This window comes from Engystomops pustulosus, chromosome 7 (genome assembly GCF_040894005.1).
Source record: "Engystomops pustulosus chromosome 7, aEngPut4.maternal, whole genome shotgun sequence".
Classification (NCBI taxonomy): Eukaryota; Metazoa; Chordata; class Amphibia; order Anura; family Leptodactylidae; genus Engystomops; species Engystomops pustulosus.
In genome coordinates, this window is record NC_092417.1 from 25,998,365 (window position 1) to 26,025,103 (window position 26,739).

General features: G+C 41.0%; 3 protein-coding genes across 3 annotated transcripts; all 3 read left to right on the forward strand.

Annotated features, from left to right (window-relative positions):
• The first annotated feature begins 866 nt into the window (after positions 1-866).
• On the forward strand, positions 867-5,434 carry LOC140070142 (olfactory receptor 12D2-like). The gene is made up of 2 exons (XM_072116476.1): positions 867-1,785; positions 5,361-5,434. Exons 1-2 carry the CDS (start codon positions 867-869, stop codon positions 5,432-5,434), a joined length of 993 nt encoding a protein of 330 aa, XP_071972577.1.
• A 5,885-nt stretch (positions 5,435-11,319) lies between these two features.
• LOC140070143 (olfactory receptor 12D3-like) lies at positions 11,320-12,252 on the forward strand. Its single transcript, XM_072116477.1, has one exon. The coding sequence runs from the start codon at positions 11,320-11,322 to the stop codon at positions 12,250-12,252; it is 933 nt and encodes a 310-aa protein (XP_071972578.1).
• Positions 12,253-19,612: 7,360 nt separating this feature from the next.
• Positions 19,613-20,539, forward strand: LOC140070144 (olfactory receptor 12D1-like). Its single transcript, XM_072116478.1, has one exon. It carries the CDS (start codon positions 19,613-19,615, stop codon positions 20,537-20,539), a length of 927 nt encoding a protein of 308 aa, XP_071972579.1.
• The last annotated feature ends 6,200 nt before the right edge of the window (positions 20,540-26,739 follow it).

The window sequence follows — 26,739 nt, forward strand, 5'->3', positions numbered from 1 at the left end:
ACTAATTGTACAGTATTTGCTTCTACAAACATGCCTCACGTTCTGCTCATCCCCTCTTCCAGTGCTTGATGTTGCTTTGAGGTCAACTTATAGATAAATTTACCAAAAAACAAGGTTGTTGCCAAATTTGTTGAGCGTTATCATTTATTTTTTTCTAGAGCGATATACTATGAGGACCATACATCTATAATCAGGACATTTGTTAGTGTCTTTTCTTGTTTTTTCCTCGTTTTGGACTTTTTTGATTTATCAGGCAGCTAAATCTTTGAGACTTTTCATCAAAAAGTCACATAAAAGGCTCAAACATTTCCGCAACTTCTTTTAAAGTATTTCCTATGCTTTGCAGGACTGAGTTGATTTGTGACTTTTTAACCCCGATATGCACAAAAATTGCTTCTTTTTTTTTTTGCATGTTCACATCTGGATTTTAAACGCTCAAGGACCAAGCCACTTTAGGGCTTTCAGACCCGATTTTTAAATCTGCTTTGTGTCACAAAAAGTGGTTATAACCTTTAAATCATTTAACAGAGCCAGGTAATCTTGAGATTGCTTTCTCGTCACACATTGTACTTCAAATTAGTGGAAAAATGTTAATGATATCTTTTGTGTTTAATTATGAAAAAATAAAAATGTATCAAAAATTTAGAAAAATGCTCAATTTTAAAAGAACTAAATTCTTTGCTTTTCAGTCGGATAGTCATAGCACCCAAATAACTTCATAACTGACATTTCCTGAGTGTGCCAAAAACTGTTGCAAAAATATTAGAAAAAAAAGAAAATTCTAAGATAAATAATCCCCTGTATATTTTTTTTAGGTCAATTTCACATCAATTCCATCGTTTTATGATGTACACATACTTTGTGCAATGAGCTTACCAAACAACTCAATAGTGACAGAGTTTGTGTTGGTTGGGCTGCCAATTCAGATTGATTTCATGAAGATTACTTTTTTATGTTTCTTAATAATATACCTAATTAATTTGACAGCCAATTTTTGTACCATGGCTATCATTATAATAGATCTCCCTCTCCATACACCCATGTATTTCTTCTTGTGGAATTTGGCTTTCCTTGACATTTGTTACTCATCGGTGGTCGTCCCTAAGATGCTCATAGGTCTTTTGTCTCAGAAACAGATGATCTCATTTTATGGTTGCATGCTCCAAGTGCAATTCTTCCATTTCTTGGGGAGTACAGAAGTCATACTGTTTTCAGTCATGTCCTATGATAGATTTGTGGCCATTGCACATCCTTTGAGATACACGACCATCATGAGTCCCAATGCTTGTCTATGTTTAGCCTTGTGTTCTTGGGTTATTGGATTTTTTCATGCATTAATACACACTATTATGACTGCAAAGCTTCCATTCTGTGGACCAAATGACATCAAGCATTTCTTCTGTGATGTTAAACCAATGCTCATATTAGCTTGTGCAGACACATCTCTTAATCTAAAACTTATTACAAGGATCACTGGTACATTGACTACAACAACCTTAGTGTTGACTATCCTTTCCTATATTTTTATTAGTAAATATCTTTTCAAAATAAAGACTTCACAAGGAAGAAGACGGGCACTGTCTACATGTAGCGCTCACCTCTGTGTTGTCTCTCTTCAGTATGGAACAGCAGTTTTCACCTATGCCCGCCCTTCAACAAAAGATTCTTTAGACCAAGACAGAATGGCTGCCATTCTCTTCACTGTTATAACCCCGGCATTGAACCCAATTATATATACATTGAGGAACAAAGACATGAAGAAAGCTCTGAAGAAGCTTTTTTTACGTTCTTATGAGTAGATCTGTATTTAATATTTAAAAAAGCATACATTGATAGAATGGGTTTACCACTATACTTATTGTAGCTTACAGCTTATCGTCTAAAGCCTTAGAGGAATGTTTTTTTTTGTAGGCTTATAAGTTGGACTTTAGGATATTTGTCTTATGAGTCTTTCCAACAACAGTATGTAATTGAAATTGCATGTAAAGCAACTAGGTTAGAACGTGTAATTCTTTCTCAGGGTTTTACATAAATGAACTTAACCAAATGTTAAGAATCGTCAAGCTTTTACGAGCAACATATACAAAATAAAAAAGAAAACAATCAGAAAAGGAGGAAGAGCTATCGCTCAAATCATTTGAGAGTAAGTAATTGCTCTCAGCCTCTTATATGTAGTAGGCTTTTGTCTATACATATAATAAACCATAACTTTGATACAATTACATAGCTTTAGGGGAATGTAAAACATAAATCATGATCAAAAAGGTTTTCTTAAAAGATTGGATGGGGGGAATGGGGCTGATGATGGAATAGGAGGTTGTGTATTGGAGCTATTATCTCCTACTCCAGGTTTCTTCTCATGCATGGTCCACAGGAGATGCAAGAAACCCCACTCAACATCTGTAGACTTCCCAAATTTCCTCATTCACTTTCTACATTCCACACCATACTCAGCTTATCCAAGATGGTGCAGGATTCTTCATCGGCCTTAATTTGTAGAAATCAAGAAATGAAATAAAGGGTTTATGTTCTAGAGATATAGTGATAATTCTACCTGATTAGAACACATTAAAATATTTTAAAGTGTTCTAATCAGGCAGAATTATTATTTCTTCATCGGCCTTCACTATTGAGTGCTTGTCTGCTTCCTATTCCTCTCCCTCTCTAGCGCTTCAAGCCAGCTCATCCCCTGCTTGCCACACTAGTGAGGTCCCTCAAAACCCCTGTCAGTCCTTCTGCAGCCGCAGCAGGACCCTGTTCTCCATTTTACATGGCGTAGTCCACTACTTGTTCTGGTGCAGCCTGCTGGGAAAATCATATTAAGGCAACACCCATCAGGAATTACCTAAATATGGATTATAGGACTCATCCATCATATGACACTACATCAACCAGGACTAAGACTTATTAAAGTTATAAGCGCAAATACTCCAAGTTTTGAACATACAGTGCTTTCTCCTAATCTGTCTGGTTGGTACCTACCTATACCCATCTGACTAACGCTCCTCCCTCTTCTATCCAACCACCATCTCCTCTACCCATCCAAAGTTGCTCTACCTCTGACAAGTAGCTCTAGAAGTTTTTTTCAGCTGCTTAAATTACTCCATTACTGTTGCTGTATTTTTGTTTAACCAATATCTTCTATATCACGGGTGCATGGTGTGGTTTAGGAGTCACTAATATTCTCATAAATTTGTTAAGGACACAACCCTTTTCCATTTTTCACTCCCCACTTTCAAAATTACATAGAATTTTTATTTTTTTGAATACAGAGCTGTATAAAAACCTGTTTTCTGCATAACAAATTGTACTTCCTAGTATTTAGCATTCCATACTGTGTACTGGAAAGCTGTCAAAAAATTCCAAATGTGGTGAAATTGATAAAAAATTTGCGCCATTTTATTTTGGGTCCTGTTTTTATGGCTTTCACTGTGGTTTCCACTTTATTCTGTGGGTCAGTATGATCATGGAGGTACCAAATTTAAACAGTTTTTAGTAGATTAAAACTTAAATCTTTTCTACAAAATAATAATTCTTCTTTTTGCCATATATTTAGGCCGATGAGATTTATTTATTTTTAACCCTTCACAATATGGGTTTAATTATGTAATATCTGTTTGGGCAAGGTTACTACAGATTCAAAAATACCAATTTGGTGGGGTGGGTTTTATTTATTTTTTTCCAAAAATATAATAATAAATAAGGGAATGGGGGATTTTTGTAAAGAGATTTTAATTTATTTATTTAATAAGTTTATTTAACTTTTTGTTACTGTTCCACTAGGGGATTTACACTGGGGATACCTTGATCCCTTATACAATACATTGCAGTACACAAGTACTGAAATGTATTGTATCTGGCAGTTTGCCTATTAGACCTAGAAATTCTCTGAATGGGATGAGGTTTCAGACTTCTGTGCTTAAAAACCACACCAGTAGCTGCCTAAGATTGACAGTTCCCTTTCAGGATATTTCCTTATGGTAAGCTAGGTGTGAGTTTGAGCTTGTTGTTTCTGCAGCTGTGGCTTGAGTGATGGATGGTTGAACCAGTCAGTGCTGGGGGCAGTGTCCATTACTCCCTTTATATTCTGCCAGTTCCTTCAGAGGGTGCTGATTAATCAGTCTTATCTTTGCTATCTAGAGCTTTTTCTATTTTGTTGTTTGCTATTCTGTGTGTTTGCTGACCTCTTTTATGCTTACTGGCCATTCTATTGCTATACGATTCTGTACCTTTGCCACCATCTTGCTTTTGACCCTGTTTCTGTCTGACTCTAAATGTCTGTCTGTATTTGTTACTTGTCCATCAGTGTATTGTATCTCCCGGTGTTACCCCACTTCCCCTATCCCAGGTTTTTTTTTCTGAGTTGACATGCCATAGCCCGCAGGGATGTCACAGGATGAGATCGCCACCACTTAGTGAGTCTGACAGCTAGCGCCAAGTCTTGTTGTGGATGCTCTGTTGCTTGACAGGTTCCTCATAATATCCTATGCAGATGGGGATTCCTAATAAAAAAAACTAGTGAGACACAACAACACAGTGGGGGGATTTAACAATGTGTCTCAGGTTTCGCCAGTTTCTAGCTGGAGGACAATAGTCTTTTTCTGTGCCAGAAAACTGTGATGATGAATCCTGGTGCAGTATTAGACTGTCGGCTCCTACTTTAGACCTACTTTTAGTTGGTCTAAACTGTGCGCCCAAATTTTTGTGAGCACGGACGATTTCATGTCGGCCACGCCCATGTTCCCAAAGGCCACGCCCCTTATTAGGACAAGTCGGAAAACTGCCAAAAATGGTTTAAAAGCCTTGATAACTGTGGTGCAAGGCATTTTAGACAGTGTTTTGGCGCAAAACCAACAGAATTGTGGCACAAGTGTGGTAATACTTCCCCCCCTAATATCTATCTAGACTATAGAAGAAGGCTAGAGGCACAGAGGTTAACGACACAGGACGAAATAGATTTTCCAAATTAGTTGACCGTTGCTGCATTTGATCAATCTATTTCATACTGTTAATTGCATTGCCAATGTACCAGCATGACCCGCAGCAGGAGACCGGTTGTTACATACATTTAACCCTTTAACTGCAGTGATCAAAAATGATTGTGGCAGCTAAGGAGAGAGAGACAGAAGGAGCAGGCCGAGGTCAGGTAAAGACCTCCGTATCTGTTATGCATGGTGGTCTATTAGGTTCAAGACAAATTTAGTGATTCCTACCTTCCAAGAAGAAAGCAGAAAGCAATCAAAAAGTCAGTTGTACCCTATAATAGTACCAATCTAACCGTTACCTTTTCCCGTAATAAACAAGCCCTAATAACCCTCTTTTGATCAAAGAATAAAAACTCGCAGAATATGGTGACACAGGCAAATGCAGTTTCCTTAAAAAAGTGTTTTATTTGCTATTAAAACTTAAGAAAACCTGTTTGGTGTCTCCTTAACAGTTCTCCCCTAAAGAATAATTTTATTATATTTGTTATACTGTTTGGTGAACCGCATAAAATTTTTTATTAAAAAAATGGCAAGGCACAACAGCTGTTTCATGTTCTGCTGCAGGAAAGAGTTAATAAATTGAATCATTGAAGCTTTTTTCCATTTTTTTTTAATAAACCCATTGGAAAATACAAATAATTTTGCAAAAAACAAGCCATCATAAGCTCGTATTGGATAAAAAATAAAAAAGTTGTGAATTTGAGCAGGAAAAAAAAAGAAAAAAGAATGCTTTGTCCTGGGCCATGTCCTTAAAGGATTTGTCCACTTTCAGCACATTCCAAAAAATGCATTAATCTTGTTTGTGTTATACATTTTTCCGATATACTTTCTGTATCAAGATGTCTGCTTGTTGACTGCTTGCTGTCATGCAAAAGGAAGCTTCATCAATTATTTTCCTGTCGATAAACACCGTTTCATGTTCATGTGATGTCACACATGACTCGTTATAAACCATAGTCAAATAAAAGCTGTGTGTTGCTAATGAGCCATGCATCACATGACCTTGATCCAGTGTTTATCTACAGAAAGTAAACATATTGGGGCAGATTTACTTACCCGGCCCATTCACGATCCAGCGGCGCCTTCTCTGCGGTGGATTCAGGTCTTCCGGCATTCCACTAAGGTAGTTCTCTGCCGTCCACCAGATGTCGCTGCTGCGCTAAAAAGCATCGCAACGCACTGGAGTACACCGAGCCGGGCTGAGTGAAGGTAAGCGCGTCCCAAGTGACATTTTTTTTTTTATATGCGGCGGTTTTTCCGAATCCGTCGGGTTTTCGTTCGGCCACGCCCCCCCCCCCATTTCCGTCGCTTGCATGCCGGCGCCGATGCACCACAATCCGATCGCATGCTCCAAAAACCCGGGGCAATACAGGGAAAAATTCGGCTCAAATCGTAAATATTCGGGTAACACGTCGGGAAACCGCGAATCGGGCCCTTAGTAAATGACCCCCATTAGCTTCCTATAGAAAGAAAGTGAGCAGAGATCTCGGAAACAGGAAGGAATTCATACAGAAATGTTTTGGAAAATGTAATAACTTTATATTACACAAACAATATTGACTATCTGCTGTAATGTGTTTAAAGTGGACAACCCCTTTAAGGTGTTAAAAGATGCAGTTACAATTTTCTTACAATCTTCACAAAACTATAACAATTTGACATTATTCTGATTCTGGAATTTTCTTTTTCTTTTTGCTTCCCAAAAGGAACCACTATGGGAATTTAACCTCCTTGTTATTGAAAACAATTCATATTTTTGTATTTATTACGTATTTGTTTTGAGTCTAACAAAATGTGGACCATTAATGTAATTGGTATAAACATAAGACTAAATTGCCCCAAAAGAGACGTTCCACATAGTCATAGAGTGTTATATAAAGGCTGGTATCATTTCTCAGAAATGATTGTGTCTCATGATCTGTGAATAGAGGGCCGTTCAACAGTCTCTTCTGATTCAATCCTTGAATTGACCAAATATTAGACTAAATCTGTTCAAGACTCCTGCCGGTACATTCTGAAAACATCACATTTGTGGCTGTGGAATAATAGCAACAAGGAAAGTTGTACATGGAAATAGTACAACTGTAACATCATTTTACAAGGTATTTACAACAAAATCTATCAAAGCACAGGGAATGGTGTGTCTACCATACTAAGATCTAGTCACTAAGATCTAGTAGATTTGTCACATAAAATAAGGCCAAAAACATAATACACTGAATAAAAAATAAAGGTATGTGGAAGATTTACTGCAGAAAGTCACACAAATTTCTACCTTCAAGCGCTGCAAGATAAAATTCTAATATATATTGTAAAGCTGAGTGTATGTATGTATGTGTATGTATGTATGTTTGCATGTGTGTGTGTGTACGTATGTGTGTATGTATGTATGTGTGTATGCATCTGTGTGTGTGTATTTATGTAAGTATGTATGTGTGTATATGTATGTATGTGTGTGTGTGTATGTATGTGTGTGTGTGTGTATGTATGTGTGTGTGTATGTATGTGTATGTATGTGTGTGTGTGTGTGTATGTATGTGTGTATGTGTGTGTGTATGTATGTGTGTGTGTGTGTATGTATGTATGTATGTGTGTGTGTGTGTGTGTGTGTGTATGTATGTGTGTGTGTGTATGTATGTGTATGTATGTGTGTCCACTAAAAGTATCTGCATTGTCACATTTACATTCAACACATTTTTAAAGCCACTCTCTTTGACTCAGGGAATGGCATAGACTAGGTTTTAAGTTGAAATTTTCGTGCTTTCCAAAAATACAAGTATTAACTGCAATCTAAAGGAGCCATTGGCTGGTGTGACAGAAAGCAACCAATCATAGCTCAGTTTTGCCATAGGGGATCAATATAAGCTATGAGCCTGATTTGGATACTAAAGGCAATGGGTATATGGCAGCTTATGTGTGAGTTAATATGTGAAAAATATGTGAGGTAAAATGCAAGGTCATATTAGATATGAGATACTATATTCTCAATTCCTATGCTTATATCATCTGTGATACTCACACTCCTTGCCATTATATACTGTAGTCACATCCAGAGCTGCAATCATCTATCTACCATTATGTTATTTCAGATGACTGCAGCTCTGGCTTTGACTGGAATTTCAATCTACTTTTATACTTTTCAGTATAGGGCAACTTATGTGTGAGGTAATATGCTCTCAATTACAACAATTTTATTATCTGTGATACTCCAGTCACATCCAGAGCTGCCATCTTTTCATTTCCATTAAATACTTCAGTCACATCCAGTGCATCATCTATCTGTTGTTAAATAATTGTGGATACTCCAGTCACATTCAGAGCTGTAATCATCTATCTACCGTCTGGGTGTGACTGGAGTATAAATCTGCTGTTATATCATTTCTGATTCTCTAGAGCAGCAATCATCTATATATTATTCTATAATGTGTATATCTGCAAAAGGAATCTGCAGTGTCGCATCACAATAAATTTTGCACAGATGCCTTCTGTGACTTAGGTTACGTCATAGACTATATTTTGTGGGGAAATGTGCATCCTGTAACCAATCTGTTAAACCACAGAAGCCATCGGGGAAATTAACAATGTCTTCTCTGACAGTTTGACTCCTTTCCCTTCACTTTAGGCAAATTGTATTCACTATAGCAGAAAAGTCCATTTGGTCAGACTAAACTATATGCAAAATATTTTTTCGGTTAACCCATTTATTTTTTGTTATATTTAAGAACAGATATTTACTATCTTGGGCAGTGCCTATGGCTACAGCTAGTAATCTAAATATGTAACAATTTCTCATAAAATAATTATTCCAAATCATAAATTATTATAGAAGTGTTAGTTTCCATGTCCTAATGGTAGTAAAACAGGGTCAATATTTTTTTTCCATTATTTATGTAATTTTTGGGGGTAGTCCTTAGTGACTTCCACATGAAGATAGAGTTATCTAAACAAAATGCTATTCATAATGAGAAAATGGGGATCACAATCACAAATATTGTTAAAAGAAACTATCTTTAATGTAATACTTGAGTAAGTGGGATTTTTGGTTTCTTTAAGTCTCCCTTAACCTTATTGTGGTTGCAAGTGCGTGGAAACTAATATAAAGTAAGTACCAAATCCAGCCCTGAACTTCCACCAGTAACACCCCAGCGGCATTTAAACCATTGCAGTTGTGTGCTGGGCTAACATGCAAGTGCCAGTGTAGGGTTTTAAATGGCATTGGCAAATTTGCCAGTTGGATTTAAAGAGTTAACGCCCACAGTTGCGGGTGTAAATGGCAGGGGGGGGAAGGGTCTTAGCCAAACCTGAACTTCTAATAAAGGTCCTCTCAATACTGAAAGTAAGTAACAGTGTAAAGGCCATCAATATAATGAAAGTTGGATTCGGGCATCCCTACTCATCTTCTTTTTCACTGGGGCACAGTCATTTTGATGGTTATGATTCACCATCAATATTACAGCATTTTTCAAAATAATACACAATCCTGTAAAAAAAATTTTTTGCGTAGTGGCTTACCTATTTCTGCAACTTTAACACATTTGCAACTCTTGGTGCACTTTTTTTAATGTATTCACTGTATTTTTTTAACAAATCCAGATGTTTAGGCTAAAGTCAGTTGTACTGGCCATCTGTGACTTTTGTAAAAATTGCGAAAAAAGGGCAAAAATGCTCACCAGGTCTAAGGTGGTCTAACTTGGCAGGAAGAAGCAGGTCTTTTTTTTTGTGCAATCTCTTGTGACTTTTTTTTGTAAAAAGTCTCATCCTCCACACCAGGCAGCAAAGTTATACTATCAGGCACAGACGCAACTTAACACAAGGAAAATTAGTAAAAGAAACTAGGCAAAAAAGGAATTAGACTGACGGGAAAACTAGAAAGAGAAAAGATAAGTATCTCCTTCTTTTCAGTGAATTTCTACACAGTAGACAAATATCTTGCAATAGTCTTATAAAGTCTTGTATCTGCAACTGTATTGTATTTATTGTTTTTTGTACATGTGGTTAACTCAGTGCCAGAAGTCCCAGCCATCCTTCTGTCTTCTCTCCAACCTCTTGTGAACACATTGTAAAATTAAACAAGTCGTCTGGGGTGTATAAATACATACTTAAAGGGGTTTACCCATGAAGACAAGTTAGATGGCCGGTGGATAGGGCCTGACTTGTTGATCAGTGGGGGTCTCGGGGCTGCTTAGACTAATGGAGCTGATTGCCGAGCATGGCAATCGGCAATATCCGTCAGCTCCATGGAGATTAATGGAGACTAATGGAGCGGCCATCTGCTCCCTTACTCTCATACTCGTTTTCACAATCTGTGGGGGTCTTAGCACTGAGACCCCCACTGATCAGCAAATAAGGCCCTATCCCGTGGATATGCCCTAACTTGTCTGCGTGGGAATATCCCTTTAAGGTCCCTCAGACCTTGGTCTGCAGTGCATTCTTTTAAGTGCAATTATAAGTGCACAAAAGAATAAGACCAGAATTGAACCAGAAGTAAACAAAGGGACTCTTTCTTGTAAGTATTTGTCAAACTCAAATTACTTAATCATTACACTTGCAAAAGTCACACCATTCAACTCTATCCTCCGACTTACCTACTCTTAATCTGGTATACTTGCAGTTGAACCTAATAGAATTTACTGTCAAGAAGGGTGCGACTGTAGGTAGCTTCCTGTGCATCTACTCAGGCTATCCCACCCCTGTATTGTATTTCGTACTCTAATTGTTTCACCATATGTCATGTAATGTGGTCTTGTGAATCTGTACTGTGCTGTAACTGTTATGACACAAGTTATAGGAAGAATGATGAAAGGCTGGGAATAAAGGCACCCTAATTTGGAGTGCTGCCTATTACTTGGATTATATAATCTTTATATAGATATATGGTTAAGAATTACTTGCATAGTTTCAAATACTGCATCTGTAAGAAATTAATGGATAAAAGGATATTAGGCTGGAGATAAAGATGAGCAAAATTAGTCAGATTATGTCACTGCTCCAATTTTTGCCAGTACTTTTTTCTATTCTTTTTCCCTCTGCTTATGGTAGATTGCCACAAAAAGTGAAGACAAGTGAAGTCAAATTTGCTGACAACATTACCATTTATTGTTTTCTAGAAAGATCATCAATATTTGCTTTCATAAACCAGTTTCTCTTCAATTTTTGCAATTTTATTATGTTTCTATACTGTACAGAAGTAGCACCAGTTATCATAACTTAAGGTTTGTTAAAATATTAAGTAAACTTACCAAAGGGGCTGTCCCTATAATTACCCAACACTATAGACTGAGTTCTGGTTAAAACGTTAAACAAGTTACTATAACCAGCACTGCAACTGTATACAATGATTCTCCAAAACTACACATTAGTGACGGACTTTGTCCTGGTTGGGCTGCCAATTCAAATTGCGTTCTTGGGGATGATTTTTTCATTTTTCTTTGTAATATACATTATTAATTTGACAGCAAATTTTTGTATCATGGCTGTCACTTTTTTAGATCCTGCTCTCCATACACCTATGTATTTCTTCTTGTGGAACTTGGCTTTCCTTGACATCTGTTACTCGTCAGTGGTTGTCCCTAAGATGCTTGTTGATCTTATCTCATCAGAGAAGAAGATCTCATTTTACGGCTGTCTGCTTCAAGTCCATTTCTTCCATTTCTTGGGGAGTGTAGAAGTTGTACTGTTTTCAGTCATGTCTTATGATAGATATGTGGCTATTGCACATCCTTTGAGATACACGACTATCATGAGTCCCAATACATGTCTATGTTTAGTCTTGTGTACTTGGGTGCTTGCGTTCTGTCATGCATTGGTTCATACTGTTATGACTGCAAGGCTTCCATTCTGTGGACCAAATAGAGTGAAACATTTCTTCTGTGATGTAAAACCTTTGCTTATGTTGGCATGCACAGACACTTCTCTTAATCTACGTCTTGTTACAAGGATTACCGGTTCATGGACTACAACAACCATGTTGTTGACTATCCTTTCCTACATTTTCATAAGTAAATTTCTTTTCAAAATAAAGACTTCACAAGGAAGAAGACGGGCACTGTCTACATGTAGCGCTCACCTTTGTGTTGTTTCCCTTCAATATGGAACAGCCGTTTTCACCTATGTACGTCCTACTACGAAAGACTCTTTAGACCAAGATAGAATGGCTGCAGTTCTCTTCACTGTTATAACTCCGGCTTTAAACCCAATTATATATACATTAAGAAACAAAGATATGAAGAAAGCTTTGAAGAAACTCTTTATGAGATCTAATAACTAAAACTGTATCAATATAAAAAATAACAAATAATTTAGTAAAAAGACAACACTTCCCATCTGAAATAATACTTTTTTAATTCCAAGCACAGTCAGTGAGTCCAACATATCAGTAGTTCCAGGCATTGACCAGAGGGGAATAAGCAATACCCAATTGGGTCAGTCGAAGGCCCGGAGTATACCCCTTTTTGTGGTTAGATTCTACAGTGTGAGACTTGTAGGACAATATTCTTCTGTATACACAGGTAGAATTCATGGTTTCAAAGATGTCAGAGATATCTAGGCAGTTGTGGGACTTCCGGTGGAAAGTTATGACTCTTTTGAATCTGAATTAAAATGAAACTGTTCTGGCTTGGCTACCTAACACCTGCTTGCGGGTGTTAATTGTTAAATGCCACTAGCAAAGCGATGACTCTCCCTAAAATAGTGACATGCTAGTGCCAGTGTCTGAATCATCCAATAAGCTAACAGCTGGCACTGATCGGTGGCATTAACAAAGGGTTCAACTGAACCCAGACCCAAGCTTATAATGAAGTTTATATTCGGGTCCTGGAGAGATCTGAATTCACAAAATTCAGTACAAACCTAAACTTTGCATTTTAGGTCTGTTGGAGATTAATTAAAAATGTTGAGTCTTATCATGAGGAGGTCTAGTTTAGGTTGAAGAGTTAATGGACTGTTAAGGTGCCAATAAGTGTACTGATCTTATTCCACAATGTGGAAAGACAGTTACAGCTCATCAAGATATGTAAGAAGGTGCCTCTTTTGCCACAGCTTCTCCAGTAGAGCAGGGAGGCAGAGGGAAAAATTAGCTTGCGACATGAAGATGTATAATGCCATTTCAGGTAAGTTTAGATCACTGCTTCTTAGTGATAAGTGCAGAGAAACAAAGGCCCACATTTATTAAAGTGTTTGTACCAGTTTTCTTTCTGACTTTGCACTAGAAAGAATGTGAAAACTGCTTGCATAAGTATTTATAAAGTGTCTGCACCCGTTTTGTCACGGCTACACTGTGACCGACAAAACAAAATAAATGTGCACTGAAAGGGGTATGTTAGTGCTTAGTCAGACCAACTGCTTCAATTCTGTCCGACATACGCCACATTTCTGCAGCCTAAGCAAAATGCACCAGTCACAGCAGAGAAGGGGGCGTTAAATTCAGAACATGCACATTTTGCAATTAGTACTGTTTTTGCCATTCTGATGTTAGATGTATTTTGGATGCCGTGTTCGGAGGTAGCTACCCTCTACCTCCAACACTGTAGTTGGAGATCAGGGTTGTGTATTTCCAGAAAAACTATGGGTATCTTATGGTTAAAAACAACATGTCCTTTTTGGACTGGATAAAAAGCTAATGTCGATCAGAGTCTGAGGTTTTCACAGAGTATAAATCATGTGTAATTGTAGAGAGGTGGATTTGGTGGGAGCAGACTCAAGTGGATTACATTTGATCAATGTATTTTGTTGGTTGTTGTATTTTAGTCTTCCAGATCTGAGATCTGAGATCAAACAACAAAGCCATGTGTTAGAAGTATTCTTGTGATATTTTGGACATAAGGTGGGGGGAATAGTTTCTGGTAAATTCAGCTGCATTTGTGGAGAAAATCCATTCCTTGGGAACATCCTGGTGAAAGGCCGATAGGGCCTCCATGAGGTACATTTGCTCAGTGCTGCACTGCTTCCAATATAGCCAGAGCAGATGACCCCCACCATCAGCAATATCATCTTTTACCATCTTTCACCTGCTAGAAATAGCTCTTCAGGTCCTGATGGAGAATGTAATGATGGCAGACAAAGAAGAAAAGGAGGAACAGGTGCCAGGCTGGTCCACACAAGGCAAGCCATGGAACTGTTTTAGAGCATGAGGATGAGGAGGAGAATTTGGGTGACACCCTGTGCATTCATACGATTCACTGGAACGTGGCTGAGGATATTAGAGGAGGAAGCACAGCCAAATGTAGACAGTTTGTTCTTGCCTCCGGGCAGCCTGGACCACATGAATTGCCTGGATACTTAAAAATTCACAATACTGGGTGGCCACTAGAGATGAGCGAGTATACTCGTCCGAGCTTGATGTTCGTACGAGTATTAAGGTACTCGAAACGGCTCGTTGCTCGGACGAGTATTTCCCCTGCTCGAGATCGAGCATTTAATTAAAAAAACACAGTGAAGAACAATGAAGAATAGAATAAAAACAGTGAACACAGGATCATTTAAGTGAAAAAGACAGTGAAGAACACAGTGAAGAATAGATTACAGATGTTCGGCACATCTGCTTACTTGTCGGAAGATACGCGCGGAACGGCAGCAGGGAGACATCAAGCAGCAGGGAGACATCAAGCAGCACGGGGAGACATCTGGCAGCGGGGAGACATCGGGCAGCACGGGGGAGACATCGGGCAGCACGGGGGAGACATCGGGCAGCACGGGGAGACATCGGGCAGCACGGGGGAGACATCGGGCAGCACGGGGGAGACATCGGGCAGCACGGGGGAGACATCGGGCAGCACGGGGGAGACGTCGGGCAGCACGGGGAGACATCGGGCAGCACGGGGGAGACATCGGGCAGCACGGGGGAGACATCGGGCAGCACGGGGAGACATCGGGCAGCACGGGGGAGACATCGGGCAGCACGGGGGAGACATCGGGCAGCACGGGGGAGAAATCGGGCAGCACGGGGAGACATCGGGCAGCACGGGGAGACATCGGGCAGCACGGGGGAAACATCGGGCAGCACGGGGGAAACATCGGGCAGCACGGGGGAGACATCGGGCAGCACGGGGAGACATCGGCCAGCACGGGGGAGACATCGGGCAGCACGGGGGAGACATCGGTCAGCACGGGGGAGACATCGGACAGCACGGGGGAGACATCGGGCAGCATGGGGGAGACATCAGGCAGCACGGGGAGACTTCAGTGGAAGAAGAGGAGCGGATCCCGGGACAGCGTATCACCCCGACAAGTAAGCAGATGTGCAGAACATCTTTAATCTATTCTTCACTGTGTTTTTCACTGCGTTTTTCACTTAAATGATCCTGTGTTCACTGTTTTTATTCTATTCTTCACTGTTCTTCACATCTGATAACTTGTGAACAGTGAAGAATAGATTGCAGATGTTTGCATACATCTGCTAACTTATCAGAAGACATTCTTTTTCAATTAAATAACACATTTTATTCCTGAACCATGGTTCCTTTGAAAAATGCTCGGGTCTCCCATTGACTTCAATGGGGCTCGTTATTCGAGACGAGCACTCGAGCATCAGGAAAAGTTTGTCTCGAATAACGAGCACCCGAGCATTTTAGTGCTCGCTCATCTCTAGTGGCCACCCTGGTGGCTCCATGCTACAAAGATAGCGTAGCATCTTTCATTTCAATACTAGAAGGTGAGACTTAAATGAGAGAGTACAAGTACACTTTGGTGCAGATACTACTGCCAGTGTTTGTATCCAACATACGGGTGTCCAAATTCTTGTGTCATCATCATTATCTCCTCACTGCTCTCACAACTCTATCTTCCCATGTGAGCTTACAGAAATTTGCTTGCAGTACGGGGTCAGCTCATGTGGTCAGGAGAAAGAAGGAAGAGTTTTAATAGCAGTGAGGAGACAATGATGATGACTCACAGTCTCGCACAGGTGCTCCCAGTTTGGTGGCAGGGCACCACAGATAAAACACTGAAAAAAAGGGAAGTGGGAATAAGCCCTTAAAGACTGCACTACAGAAGTCAATAAATCATTTAAAGAAAACCTACCACTTGAAGTGGTAGGTGTAAGAAGGAAATACCGAGCACCAGCTCAGGGTGAGCTGGTGCCGGAGCTTATTTTTGTTAGTGTTTAAACCGCTGTATCGCTGTTTAAAACACTATTTAAACTTTATAGCCGAAGCTGCTTCAGCGCAGGGAGGTACGCGCTCGGTGCACCATGCGCGCGACCGTGCGCACGGCTCTCCTTCACTTCCTATGTAGCCGCACGCACGGTCGCGCGCATGGAAAGCACCGAGTGCGTACCTACGTGCGCCCAAGCAGCTTCGGCTATAAAGTTTAAAAAGTGTTTTAAACCGCAATACAGCGGTTTAAAACACTAACAAAAATAAGCCCCGGCACCAGCTCACCCTGACCTGGTGCTCTGTATTTCCTTCTTAAACCTGCCACTTCAAGTGGTAGGTTTCCTTTAATGTTTATTCCACTTTGTAGGTCCAACAAAATGTGTTAGAAATGTCCAGTGAGCAATTTTCTGCTTCCCTCCACCCCAAAAATGGATATTTATGATTAGTTTATATTTTTTTTAGGGTTTAACACTACAGTATGTGGAAATTATTGCAATTGATGTAAACAAATTACTAAATTGTCCCAGCAGAGACATCCCACAGAGAAATAGAGCATTATATAAAGACCTGTATAAATCATCAGAAATTATTGTTCTTGGGCAATTATTGGGCAATGAAGAATACATCTGTTCAAGAGTCCACGAAAATGTGGATGTGAAAGAGCACTCAATGGGGAAGGTGAACTTGAAATTTATTTCTATCAAATCAATTTTGCAAGGTAATTTAAAACAAATTACATCAAAAAGTTGTGTCATTTTACCTAGAATAATACAGAATGTGTATTGATATTTTCGTAATTTATTGTAAGATCTAAAGAACACAAGGTCACAAATATAAAAAATATAAAAAAAATTCTGCACAGTGATTCAAAAATAAAGATACATTTACTGCCGAAATTTTTATCACTGGAAATCAGTTAAATACATCTGGAAGTCTCTTTCATTGGTTGATTTTTCACAAAGATGATTAACTTAAGACCGTGTAAGATGCTTATAAACAAATATGTAATAAATTCCCACAAATAACCTAACACAGGCATAAGGTTTTTTAGAAACTATTAACGAAGGTCAAATTCTGATTAATTCCAATATACATTCCAGTTGAAATATGCTGAAGTAAAAACTAAGGTAAGACGGTGTACAAAACATTCCCTCAACATTATATTTAGATTGTGAGCCCTCATGGGCAGGGTAGTGCTTTCATTTGTGCCATATCAGTCTAATTTTATTTTTTTGCACTTCTTTATGCAATGTATGTGAATGTAAACCAAGTACACTTACATGCTGGTGTATGCTCCCTCTGGCAGGATCCACTCTTCTTTTAGCCTCTTATGCCCTTGTTTACACAAAAAAGGCTCAATAAAAAATCCTTTGTTTTTTTTATTACATGTGCACAATTGAAGATTTAAAGAAAAATTTACCCAGCAAAGTTTTTCACTGTTTTTCCGTGATGTACCTGTTTTATCTCCAGAAATTTATGTTCAAAAAGATTAGTATTTCTCAAGAACTTGTGACTTTTGTGAAACAAGCCCACTTATCTTAAGATTGCAGTTTGGGTCTGGTCATTTGGTCAAACCGAATTTAAAAGACCTTTTTGGGCCTGGGATTGGTGGCACAGATTGGTTAATGCCAATGGCAAAATTGCCAGCAGCATTTAAATGGATGGGTGCAACAACATGGTGGTGCCACTGTGCTGTGATTTTGAGAAGGATCAGAATTTCTAATGATGTCAACAGGGAGCGACAATCCTCAACTACATAGTTCCAGCGTGCACACAACCTCAGCCATTTGAATGCTACTGGAGATTTTGCCAGTGCCATTTACAGAGTTAAAACCTGGTCTGTGTTTGAGCCAAAGGATGGGAGGCTGAGCAAAAACCAGAACTGAAACCGAACTTCTAATGATTTGCATGGTTTGGGTCCATTTAACTCAAATCCCTACCCATCTACTTTTTGACAGGTGTGCAGCACTCCCTTTATTGTGGACCTTAATAAATCTTCATCAATATTAATTGGTTTGAAAATTCATTGTCCATATAAAAACTATTGCTGTGTCTTTATCAAACCTAATTTAGAAGTTACATGGTTGGTCTAAAAATTGTTCAGTTACAAATTTAAGACTAAAGGCTATTTCACACTGGTGTTGTTCTTCTCATCAGAGTTTCAGTGATTTCATGGATGCGTCACTGGGACATTGTTTTCTATGAGTGTTTTCACATTGGCTTTTTTTCCACTGATCTGTCAATGAAAAAAAAATTGAAACCTGTCCATTGATTTTTTACTGATGAGGATCATGGAAGACAATAAAAGTCTGGCTGAAAAGTCTGGCTTTTTTTACTGATGAGGCCGGGAAACCAGGTGTTATGTTTTCTAACCAACATTAAACCTCAAAGGGGTTGCCCACTTTCAGTAAAAAATTGACATTAATAATAATAATGAATAATAATGAAAAGTTGTAAAATTTTTCAATACACTTTCTGTATCAATTCCTCATGGTTTTCTAGATCTCTGTCTGCTGTACTTCTATTGAAAGCTTTTAAGTTTACTTCCAGTGGATATAATGGGGCAAATTTACTTACCTGGTCCTGGCGAGGATGAAGTCCGGCACGATTCATGAAGATGGTGTGCCCGAGTTCCTGCATCCCCGTCGCTTCCCCGTTGAGGTCCTCCGGAGTTCACCTTCTTCTTCCCGGTGTTTGTAAGTGTGTGTCTTGCGACACAATTCTATATCTTAAATCTTTCACGTTGTCCGAATTCGGTTGGGTTGTCCAACGGCCACACCCCCTGATTTCTGTTGCGCGCAAGCTGGCGGTGATGCGCCAAAATCCGATTGCATGCTCCAAAAACCCGGGGCAATTGGGCGCAAAAAGTAAATCATTGGAAAACCCAACGAAAATGCACTCCGTGGACCCTTAGTAAATGAGCCCCAATCTGGTGATGTGATAGACATGCAGGTGCACAAGCTGTTAATATCATACATTATATCATACACTATAAACTTAGAAGATTTCTATAGGTAGCAAAGCAAGCAGAGATCTAGAAAACAGTGAGGAACTAATACAGAAACTATATTGGAAAATTTTAAAACAATTATTGCTGAAAGTGGACAACGCCTTTAAGGTTTTTCGCAGATGCAGAAACAAAACGGAAGCAAAATGGAGACAAAACTCAATAGGTAAACAACGAACATGCTACACACACCCCAGTGTGAATCCACCCTATGTAAGATTTTTTAATAATCTAGAATAATTTCCTGTCGTGTTTCCTTAAGTGGAAGAGGAGAAGATTAAGAGGAAAAGCTCTCTTGAGTAAAGGGAGATTGGGAAAAAATTTTTTTTCCAGAAACATCAATATTTATTTGCTTTTAGTTGTTTCACTTCAATCGCTTTGATGATGTTCTCATACTATACAGAAGTAGCACTGGTTAAAATAGCCTAAGGTGAGTTAAAATTATCTCACCCAAGGGGCCTTTCCCTTTATTATTTAACACTATAGACAGAGTTTTCACAACTTTTAAGCAAGTCACGATAACCAGCGCAATGAGTCTACAAAATTACACATCGGTGACAGATTTTGTGTTGGTCGGGCTGCCAATTCTGATTCACTTCATGGGGATTATTTTTGCAAGTTTCTTTCTAATATACATAATCAACTTGACAGCAAATGTTTCTATCATGACTGTCATTCTTTCCGATTCCACTCTCCATACACCAATGTATTTCTTCTTGTGGAACGTGGCTTTCCTTGACATTTGTTGCTCATCGTCAGTTGTCCCTAAGATGCTCATGGACCTTGTGTCTGAGAAGAAGATGATCTCGTTTTATGGTTGCATGCTCCAAGTGCATTTCTTCCATTTTGTGGGCAGTTCCCAAGTCATTGTATTTACAGTCATGTCCTATGATAGATATGTGGCCATTGCACATCCTTTGAGATACACGACTATCATGAGCTTCAATGTCTGTCTTTGTTTAGTATTGTGTTCTTTGGCTATCGGATTTTTTCATGCTTTGGTTCATACTATTATGACTGTAAAGCTTCCATTCTGTGGACCAAATAGAGTGAAACATTTCTTCTGTGATGTAAAACCCTTGCTTATTTTAGCTTGTGCAGATACTTCTCTTAATTTACTGCTTATTAAAAGGGTCACCGGTACATTGACTTCAACAACCTTAGTGTTGACTATCCTTTTCTACATTTTCATAAGTAGATTTCTTTTAAAAATTAAGACCTCACAAGGAAGAAGACGGGCACTGTCTACATGTAGCGCTCACCTCTGTGTTGTCTCTCTTCAGTATGGAACAGCAGTTTTCACCTACATGCGTCCTTCTACAAAATATACTTTAGACCAAGACAGAATGGCTGCAATTCTCTTCACTGTTATAACTCCAGCATTAAACCCAATTATATATACATTAAGGAACAAAGATATGAGGAAAGCTATGAAGAAACTTTGTATAAGAGCTTAACCTGTATTCCTGCATGAAACAACAAATAAATAGGAAAATAGATTTCCATTGAGGTAAAATACCATACTTTTTGACCATTTAATTAATAGACCATAGATTTAAAGGGGTATTCCCACAAGGACAAGATTTGTAAATGTTAATTCCAACCTGTCTCTATCTGTCCTAGTGTTTACAATTGTGGTTGTCCCTGGATAACACTGTAAATCTACTGACTATGGTCAGATTCTTATCATGAATAGCTTCTCTTGTCTGCATATTGAAATGCTCTCTGCCTCCTGCCCCTCCCACCTGCATTACAAGACAAGCTCAAACACAGGCACTTCCTGCCAGCAAGCAGCGTGCACAGAATTACTCTACAAGCTACATTCAGATGAGGTCTTTATAGCAGAGCTGACTTTGTGTTATATTTATAAAGTGAGTTAGCAGAGCTGAGATTGTCCTTTTGTTTTATGATCTTATCATATTTAATCTCTGATCAGTCTCATTTCTCTTTTTCTATTTTTGAATGAAATGTTCAGAAGCTAAATGAAAGTGTATACTTATAAACCCTGTGCTATGGCAATCTAAGTACATTATCTGCACAATAGTCTCATAGCACAGAGGAATCATGAATTGTCTGTTTAGAGAGTCCCCGCTCACACTCTGAAATCTTTCACTTTGTTGCTATTACCAAGCAGTAGGAACTTACAGGCCAAAATTATTATGTATTATGATACTGCAACTGACACTTAATAGAACATAGTGCCCACACATGCATCATTGACCGTGTTCTGTTTCCATTGCATGGCAGGTAGCAGGAAATCACTTAAAATTTACTTGACCCTGAGTTTTTCCTATAAAAATAAGAACATTAAGGTAGCAGGGGCAAAGGTCAGTTAGATGGCAGAAACAGCAGTAGCTGGAGGAAACAGCTCCTAGGCTTACAATAAGTGCAACATTGTTGTAAAAGAGGAGGGTGTGGATGAAATTGTGGACTTGATGACACACACCTCCTCTCAGAAGGAAGACATGTTTTCGAAATCTCACAACTTACATTGATTCCATGAGCCAGAAGAACAAGTCACCTTCTCCGACCCAATTTAGCCTTTCATTTGGTCTTCAGTGTCATGAATGCTAACTCTTAGTGATGTGCTTTCTTTTTTGCTCCTTAACCACTGATTCCTAGCACACAGATATTGAACAAGGTCTCCCTGTTGACTTTTTAGACAGCAGTCAATATGTAGGTTTATGGAAATGGGAGTTCATAGGGACTCTGAAGTGTGTGACATTGTGCCCAGATATGGGGTGATGGTAGCATAGTTGAAACAAGAAATCTAGAAGTGGTCCAAGGACTGTCAGCCAAACAACATAAGTTATAACTAGAGATGAGTGAGCACTAAAATGCTCGAGTGCTCGTTACTCGAGTCAAACTTTTTCCAATGCTCGAGTGCTCGTTTCGAATAACAACCCCATTGAAGTCAATGGGAGACTCGGGGATTTTTCAAGGGAACCATGGCTCTGCATAGGGAAGCTTGGCCAAAAACCTGGAAACCTCAGAAAATGATGGAAACACCACGGAAATGGACAGGAAACAGCAGGGGCAGCATGCATGGATGCCTCTGAGGCTGCTTAATCGCACCATTATGCCAAAATTATGGGCAACAGCATGGCCATGACAGAGTGACCGAATGAGGCTAGATAGCATCTAAAACATGCAATAATTGACCCTGACACTATAGGGGACGGCATGCAGAGGCAGAGAGTGGCATGGCGACATACCCCAAATGGACTCAGGCTTCAAAACAATTTTAAAAATTCCTTTTGGCGAGGATAACGTGTAGCACTGTATGTATCAGTATTTTGCCTGGTTAAGGCGGCAGAGAGGAACCAAAGGAGGTGAGCAAGAAGCGCTGAAATGATTTCCTATGTAAACAAAAGGTTGACGGTATATTTAGTCGATAACACAGCATGGTGGCGACATAGTGACCAAGTTCCATAAAGTATCTGGTGAAACATCCGAAAAATGAGCCTGACACAGCTCGTTTGCTAAGGGGACGACATGTGGAGGCAGCCATGGAGACGACTTCCATGATTAAGAGCGACAGTCCATATTGTGCTGCTATGATTGAAACTTCAGGTCTCCAGCATGAGGGGATGATGTGCTGTATTTCCTCTCATGCTCCAGCATCTGGGGTATAGACAGTTGAAAGTTGCGCATGGAGACATTGTTGGACGCTGTGGAGGATCGCAGAGGCGAAATGGACAGGAAACAGCAGGGGAAGCATGCATGGATGCCTCTGAGGCTGCCTAATCTTGGGATGGAGCTGACGGTCCTCTGCCAGGCGAGCTTTCGCCTGTCCAAGCCCCTGTCTCTTGGCTCCTCCCCACCCAAAATGGGCCTGGGGGCCAGAAGCGTTTTCTTTGAAAAAATTATAATTTTCAAAGCAGGCGGGGTCGTTTGAATGTTTAATCTAGAAATAATGGAATAGCATAACGGTTCTATTTTTATTTTTTTTCGGAAATGGTTCCATGATTAAGAGCGACAGTATGGGGCATCCATATTGCGCTGCTATGATTGCAACTTCAGGTCTCCAGCATGGCGGCGACAGATGGGCCATTATGTATCTGGGGAAACACCCAAAAATTCTGCCTGACACAGCTCGTTTGATAAAGGGACGATGTACGAAGGCAGTAAGGTAGTAGTAGATTAAAGGTGCTGCAGTTAAAGCTATGTTAGTTGGATCTTGGGATGGAGCTGGCGGTCCGCTGCCAGGCGAGCTTTCGCCTGTCCAAGCCCCTGCCTCTCGGCTCCTCCCCACCCAAAATGGGCTTGGGGGCCAGAAGCGTTTACTTTGAAAAAATTATAATTTTCAAAGCAGGCGGGGGCTACAAACAGCACTTCTAAGAACCTTTTGTATAAGATCAGGTGTAGCACTGTTCTTATAAGCAATTGGCCTGGTTACGGCGGGGGAGGGGAACGTAAACAGATGCACAAGTAGCGCTGAAATAATATTGGTAAATGATAAAAGATTGGCGGTATATTTTGTGGATAACACAGTAAGGTGGCGACAAAGTTTGCTAAAGGGATGATGTATGGAGGCCGCTATGTGGACGACTTTTGGAGACAGCTATGGAGATGACGTGTGGAGGTAGCAATGGAGACAACGTGTGGAGGTAGCAATGGAGACAACGTGTGGAGGCAGTTATAAAGACGACTTGTGGAGGCTGCTACGGAGACAATTAAATTTGAATAGTGCCTGCATGTGGCAGTCCAAAAAGGTTTTAAACCAGAGGAGCAGGTAGGTGGCCCTCTAGAAAAAATAAATAGATTGAGTGCCTCTATGTGGCAGTCAAAAAAAGTTTTCAAACCAGAGGAGCAGGTAGGTGGCCCTCCAGAAAAATTAAATACATAGAGTTCTATAGCTAGAGCCAGTTGGCCCTGGCAAAAAAATATCCAGTTTCTTCTGCTTTAGTGTATAAGGAGGAGGAGAAGGAGGAGAATGAGGAGGAGGAGTGCATACATTATTCAGGTTGAGCTGCTTTTACCTGGTGGAGAATAGAAATCCTTAGAAATCCAGGCTTTATTCATCTTGATAAGCGTCAGCCTGTCAGCGCTGTCAGTCGACAGGTGTGTACGCTTAACGGTGATGATGCTACCAGCTACACATGGCCACATGTCCAGCTTTGAAACCCAGTAGTTGTAGGGAGCTGTGTGATCATTTAGGACGATGGTATGGTAAGCTACGTTCTCCCTCACCATCTTTCTGTAAAGATCAGCCCTACTCTGCCGAGACTGGGGACAGGTGACAGTTTCTTGCTAGGGTGACATAAAACTGGCAAAGGCCTTGTAAAGCGTACCCCTGCCAGTGCTGGACAAGCTGCCTGCTCGCCTACTCTCCCTTGCTTCTTGTCCCGCAGAAGTATGCCCTCTGCTGCTAGCGCTGTCAGAAGGGAAATACTGTTTCAGCTTGTGCACCAGGGCCTGCTGGTATTCATGCATTCTCACACTCCTTTCCTCTCCAGGGATGAGACTGAAAAGATTTTGCTTGTACCGTGGGTCCAGGAGAGTGAATACCCTGTAATCGGTGCTGGAATAAATTCTTTGAACGCGAGGGTCACGGGATAGGCAGCCTAGCATGAAATCTGCCATATGCGCCAAAGTCCCAATGCGCAAGAATTCACTCCCCTCACTGGCCTGACTCCCCATTTCCTCCTCCTCTAACTCCTTCAACTCCTCTTCTTCTGCCCATACACGCTGAACAGTGTAGGACTGAGCAATGCTCCCCTCTTCTGTCTCGCCAACATTCTCCTCCTCTTCCTCCTCATCCTCCTCCACCTCCTCCGATATGCGCTGAGAAACAGACCTGAGGGTGCTTTGGCTATCAACAAGGGAATCTTCTTCCCCGTCTCTTGTGACGAGTGCAAAGCTTCCGACTTCATGCTGACCAGAGAGTTTTTCAACAGGCCAAGCAGCGGGATGGTGAGGCTGATGATGGCGGCATCGCCACTGACCATCTGTGTCGACTCCTCAAAGTTACTCAGCACCTGACAGATATCAGACATCCAAGTCGACTCCTCATTGTAGACTTGAGGAAGCTGACTGACCTGTTCTGGTGGAAGTTGACATCTGGCAGTCTACAATCGCTCTGCGCTGCTGGTAAACTCTGGATAACATGGTTAATATTGAATTCCACCTCGTGGGCATGTCGCACAACAGTCAGTGAGCGGGCAGTTGGAGGCTGCCCTGAGAGTGGCAGCATCTGTGCTGGACTTCATGAAATGCACACAGATGCAGCGCACCTTCGTGAGCAAATCAGACAGATTGGGGTATGTCTTGAGGAACCGCTCAACTATGAGATTTAACACATGGGCCAGACACGGCACATGTGTCAGTCTGCCGAGTTGCAGAGCCGCCACCAGGTTACGGCTGTTGTCACACATAACCATGCCTGGCTTCAGGTTCAGCGGTGCCAGCCACAGATCAGTCTGCACCGTGATGCCCTGTAATAGCTCTTGGGCGGTGTGCCTTTTATTGCCTAGGCTCAGCAGTTTGAGCACCGCCTGCTGTCGCTTAGCGACGGCACTGCTGCTGTGGCTAGAGCTACCGACTGATGGCGTCATGCCCACGGATGGTAATTTGGAGGAGGAGGTGGAGGAGGGGTGGGAGGAGGAGGAGGCATAGTAGGCCTTTGAGACCTGGACCGAGGTAGGCCCCGCAATCCTCGGCGTCGGCAGTATATGAGCAGCCCCAGGGTCAGACTCGGTCCCAACCTCCACCAAGTTAACCCAATGTGCCGTCAGCGATATATAGTGGCCCTGCCCGGCAGCACTCGTCCACGTGTCTGTGGTCAGGTGGACCACAGACAACGTGCCGTTGGTCAGGGCACGGATGATGTTGTCTGACACGTGCTGGTGCAGGGCTGGGACGGCACACCGGGAAAAGTAGTGGCGGCTGGGGAGCGAATACTAAGTGGCGGTCGCCGCCATGAGGTTGGGAAAGACCTCGGTCTCTAACAGCCTATAGGGCAGCATCTCCAGGCTGAGTAATTTAGAGATGTGGACGTTGAGGGCTTGGGCGTGTGGGTGGGTTGCACTGTATTTCCTCTTGCGCTCCAGCGTCTGGGGTATAGAGAGCTGGACGCTGTGCATGGAGACATTGGTGGACGCTGTGGAGGATCGTGGAGGCGAAGGTGTGGTTTTCGCCCGGGAGGTGTTTGTGCCAGGGTCCTGAGCAGGGGGCTGACTAGCAGAGGCAGCAAATGACACAGGGGAAGGAGCAGTGGTGGGCCCGGCCGGAGGTGAACGGCCTTGGTTCCATTGAGTGGGGTGTCTAGCATTCATATGCCTGCGCATACTGGTGGTGGTTATGCTAGTAGTGGTGGAACCCCTGCTGATCCTGGTGTGGCACAGGTTGCACCCTACAGTCCAGCAAGCCAGCAAGCCCAGCCACAAGCAAATAAAAAAAATAAAATATAACGCTATTGTAGCCCTAAGAAGGGCTGTTGGGTTCTTGTAGAATCACTCCTGCCTAACAGTAATCTACTAGAATACCCTAGGAAGATAGCGGACAGGGAACACAACAGCGCTCATATGGTGATAACGTTTGGTTCAGGGTATCTGACATGGTTAGACAGTCGCTTACCTGGATCAGTTGTGCTTCAACATAAGGCACAACTCTCGTATTGGCATATATATGGTTATGGTCGAGATTCAGCCGGCGT